Source organism: Penaeus chinensis, chromosome 2 (assembly GCF_019202785.1).
Source record: "Penaeus chinensis breed Huanghai No. 1 chromosome 2, ASM1920278v2, whole genome shotgun sequence".
Taxonomy (NCBI): Eukaryota; Metazoa; Arthropoda; class Malacostraca; order Decapoda; family Penaeidae; genus Penaeus; species Penaeus chinensis.
Window position 1 is genome coordinate 44,102,586 of NC_061820.1, and position 5,000 is coordinate 44,107,585.

Below are 5,000 nucleotides of genomic sequence, written 5' to 3' on the forward strand. Positions count from 1 at the left end.
ATTATCATCTTCATTTTCATCATTATTCTTATAATCATAACATCTCAATTTTCTCAAGAAGGATAAAGTGTAAAGCAAAATATGATTCAACTCTGTATACAGAATATACAACGAGGCTTCGTTGATTACCTCTATAAGACAAGGTTATGAAAATTGCAGAGGATGTTTTTGCAATCTCTTTGTATCATGATAGCAAGATGCACGTTCTTTAAAATCTCGAACTGAAGAGCACTTTGAAAGTAATATAATCTTCTAAACAGATTTTATGACATACTACATGTTCGATTAAGTTTATCGGTGAATAAAGTTGTTTGCCATTAGGTGTATCTTGTAACTTATACTGTCTAAAGGCTTACTTAACCTTGGCAAAGTGATCTGAAAGTTCAAAGAAAATAATTTGCTAAAGATTTTATGCACTTCTCAATTCAAGCATAAATAAATAAATATATATATATATATATATATATATATATATATTTATATATATATATACAATGTATATATACAATTATATATGAATGTGTATGTATATAGATCTGTGTTTACATATATATATATATATATATATATATATATATGTGTGTGTGTGTGTGTGTGTGTGTGTGTGTATGTATATAAAGAATTATATATGTATATGTATATATATATGTGTGTGTGTGTGTGTGTGTGTGTCTGTGTGGAGAGAGAGAGAGAGATAAGCATGTATATATATATATATATATATATATATATATATATGTGTGTGTGTGTGTGTGTGTGTGTGTGTGTGTCTGTGTGTGCGTGTGTGTGAGAGAGAGAGAGAGAAAGACACAGCCACGAAACGAAATGCAACTGAATCGTGTCATTCCGTCCTCATCCGACGAACAAATAAAGGATCCACGTCGCTTATTTGTTCGTCTGAAAAGGAACTGTTCACGAGTTCAAAAGGTTCATTTACAATGCTTATTGTCGCGGTCCCCTTTTCAACTTTGTGTAGGCGCTAATGTATGATTTTGTTCACATATATATACAATATATGATATATATACATATATATATACGTATATTGTATACATAAACATAGATAGACAGATCGATATGGATAAATATATGCTAATATTTACATGCATAAATGCTTATATATATGTGTATATATACATTTCAGTACATATGTATACATGCATATCATATCATAAAAATATGTGCATATATATGCATATATATATATATATAAACATATACTTATAAATATATGCTTACATACATATACATAAATATGTGTGTATTTGTATATATAACATGTATGTATGCATACACACATCCACATATATATGTATATGTACATGTACATATATACAGTATTAAAACAAAGAAAAAACTTAAATGCTTATATACATGTTCGACCTCAGAAAAACTATTCATCTTTTGGACTCATTTCGCTGACCTCTTGTCGCTGCAGCCTGACCTCGCCTCCACCGCCAGCTCCACTATATAAGCCGCAGCTTCCCTCCACACACACGCTCCCTCGCTCCTCCGCCGCCATGAAGATCGTAAGACACCGCCACTCAGCCAGTGCCTTTGAAACATCTGTGCTTCGAATATTCAGACTGACACTTGGCCGTTTGTTCCGGTGACACTAAGCGCTCTCCTCTCTCCCGCAGGCCATCCTCCTCGCCCTCGCGGCCGTGGCCCTCGCAGAAAAGCTGCCCGGCGCCGCCCCTCCCGTCATCGCCATCCTCAGGAGCAGCCAAGTCAACCCCGACGAGCTCGGCGCCCACAGCTCCGACTTCGAGGCCGAGAACGGCATCGTGTTCCAGTTCTCGGGCTCCGAGGGTGTCAACGGCGGAGCCAACATGGTCGGATCTTTCAGGTAACGGCTGTGAAAGTTATGTCGAACCTCTCTCTCTCTCTCTCTCTCTCTCTCTTTCTCTCTTCCTTTTACAAGCGGAATACCTGTCTAACTGCGAAACCTCTAACACTCGACCTCTCGCCTCCCAGCTACCCCCAGGAGGACGGCTCTCTGGCCGAAGTCAAGTTCGTGGCCGACGAGAACGGCTTCCAGCCCGAGTCCTCCCTCCTGCCCGTGGCCCCCGCCTTCCCCCACCCCATCCCCCAGTTCGTCCTCGACCAGATCGAGTTCGCCCGCCTCGAGGACGAGCGCAAGGCTCGCGAAGGAAAAAACTAATGTTTATGTGATATGCTGTTATAGAATTGTGTCCTGCCGTCCTGTAGCCTAATGTACTCATATTTATAAAAGCATATTGCTTGTTGTAAATAAAAGAACACGCCATGATATAGCTCTTTTTCCTTGCCATTCCGTGGGGTCTTTACAGAATATTTGAATATGTAAAGATGTGAGGAGCAGGCAGATAAACAGGGAAAGAGAAAGGGAATGCAGGTGAATTAAGACAAGCATTTATATTCACATAAGGACATACAAGACTACAAGAAATATGCATGTGTCCGTGTAAGTAAGCATGTACACTTGCACTGAATGTTAACGTCTATCCCAAATTAACCGAGGACATTTCGCTCGGCAAGTTGCCAATGTCTCCAGACGTTTCTGTCCTCGCCATGAGCAGAGGACCGGGCACTGGGTGTCCCGTCGTGGTCTTGCTGACTGCAGCCTTGGCCAGGCTGCCTCAGCCCCGCGGAGAGAGAGAACGTCTCAGACGATATAACAGTATATAGGTGGGCGCTAAAATGCTTGGACCGCCCTTTGCTCTGTCACTCATCGGCGAACTTTGAACCTATGTGCATATACGGATAATGTGCATGACCCATATATGAGTAGATATATATATGCATACATGTATATATATGTTATATGTATATATGTATATATACATATATACATATATGTGTCTGCATACATTTATATATATTATATGTATATACATATATACAAATATGTGTCTGCATACATTTATATATATTATATGTATATACATATATATGCACAAACTGGATTTATTGAAAATGACAATTTCGAAATCTACCGGGATTCAATTCATGAAGATGGAATCCACGTAGTTTTCGAAACTGTTGTCTCATCAATAAGTTTAGTTGTGCATTGCGGGATTTTCTACCATAGTATCAGCGCGGTAGTGTTTTATTATTCATATATATATATATATATATATATATATATATATGTATATAAACATATATATATGCCTTGCGTATAGGTATACATATATATAAACTTGTGTGTAGTATCTGCAATACATAAACAGACACACACACATAAATGTGTATATATATATACTTATTATATATATATATATATATATATATATATGTGTGTGTGTGTGTGTGTGTGTGTGTGTGTGTGTGTATGTGTGTGTGTTATACAAAATATCAATGTATATAATACACATAAATAGAAAAAAACAAAACAAAAATACATGTATGTATATATAAAGTGAGAGAGAAATAAATAGATATGTATATATACATATGTTTCTGTGTTTGTATATATATGTATGTATATATATGTGTGTGTGTGTGTATAAACAAATATGTATATGTGTATGTATATATATACACACACGTGTGTGTGTGTGTGTTTGTGTAGACAATGTAATGTATATACATATGTTGCATTGCATATATGTATACATATGTATATATATATATATACATATGCCCTGTAAAATACAAATGTATGGATTAAACATGAATACAAAGGTATTTATGTATATATATGTACATTATATATATATATATATATATATACATATATATATATACATATGTGTATGTGTATATATGTATGTATGTACATATAGGGATATGTGTGTATATATATACATATGTATTTATGTGTGTTGTGTGTCCAAATGAATACGTATATGAATATATATGTATATATCCAAACACATACAATATATATGTATACCATACAAAATATTTATGTATATTTATACATGTTTTTATATATCTATGTGCGTGTGTGTGTGTGTTTGTGTAGAAAATGGACTGTACATATATAATTCTACCTGACAACATCACGTGCCACGGAATCCAAGCTACTCCTTTCACGCAGGATTACACGCCTGATCTTAATGAAAAAAGTTCCCTACTTAACTATTTCCCGAAAAGCTTAGATCAATTCATCTGCTCGCCTTAAACAACTGTTCGGATTTACTTTCATATTACTTTTTTTGACAAGGAGAGAGACTTCCTAAAAAGACGCTATTTGTTATTCAGCTCCTTGGTGGATGATTCTGTAATGAGAATTTGTCCGTTCGCTACGTAGGCCGACAAGTTGTGGTATTGTGTGGTACTGTGTTTACAAATAATTGTAGCGAAGGCTGTGTCTTCACTGGATTTATAGAAAACGGTTATTTATGATGACAAGGAAATCGCAGGCTTCTTATTGGAAGACTGCTGCGAAAATTCACAAACGAGGAGATGGACAAACAGGATGACACGTTTTCCTTCTCTTTTGTTGTCTTATTCTTTATTTAGAAACAATATATTTTCGGGAATTCGCTGTGTACCGTGCAAAGCACCTCCATTATGACATCCGATCACGAGCGCAAGGCGTTGCGTAAGTGTTACCGATGGTGTCTGCGTCCGCGTCAGAACCCAACAAAATATTCATCTTTTGGACTCATTTCGCTGACCTCTTGTCGCTGCAGCCTGACCTCGCCTCCACCGCCAGCTCCACTATATAAGCCGCAGCTTCCCTCCACACACACGCTCCCTCGCTCCTCCGCCGCCATGAAGATCGTAAGACACCGCCACTCAGCCAGTGCTTTTGAAACATCTGTGCTTCGAATATTCAGACTGACACTTGGCCGTTTGTTCCGGTGACACTAAGCGCTCTCCTCTCTCCCGCAGGCCATCCTCCTCGCCCTCGCGGCCGTGGCCCTCGCAGAAAAGCTGCCCGGCGCCGCCCCTCCCGTCATCGCCATCCTCAGGAGCAGCCAAGTCAACCCCGACGAGCTCGGCGCCCACAGCTCCGACTTCGAGGCCGAGAACGGCATCGTGTTCCAGTTCTCGGGCTCCGAGGG

At 38.3% G+C, this 5,000-nt stretch overlaps 1 protein-coding gene and 1 pseudogene across 1 annotated transcript; both read left to right on the forward strand.

Annotated features, from left to right (window-relative positions):
- Positions 1 to 1,433: 1,433 nt before the first annotated feature.
- LOC125034078 (cuticle protein AMP4-like) lies at positions 1,434 to 2,272 on the forward strand. Its single transcript, XM_047625722.1, has 3 exons — positions 1,434 to 1,529; positions 1,641 to 1,849; positions 1,978 to 2,272. The coding sequence occupies exons 1-3, from the start codon at positions 1,521 to 1,523 to the stop codon at positions 2,162 to 2,164; spliced, it is 405 nt and encodes a 134-aa protein (XP_047481678.1). The 5' UTR covers positions 1,434 to 1,520; the 3' UTR covers positions 2,165 to 2,272.
- A 2,216-nt stretch (positions 2,273 to 4,488) lies between these two features.
- Positions 4,489 to 5,000, forward strand: part of LOC125034095 — a 1,001-nt pseudogene continuing 489 nt past the window's right edge.

Bases quoted from the DNA above. Each gene is read 5' to 3' on its own strand.
- LOC125034078 (XM_047625722.1), top strand. The intron at 1,850-1,977 runs GTAACGGCTGTG...CTCGCCTCCCAG, and splicing joins AACATGGTCGGATCTTTCAG to CTACCCCCAGGAGGACGGCT.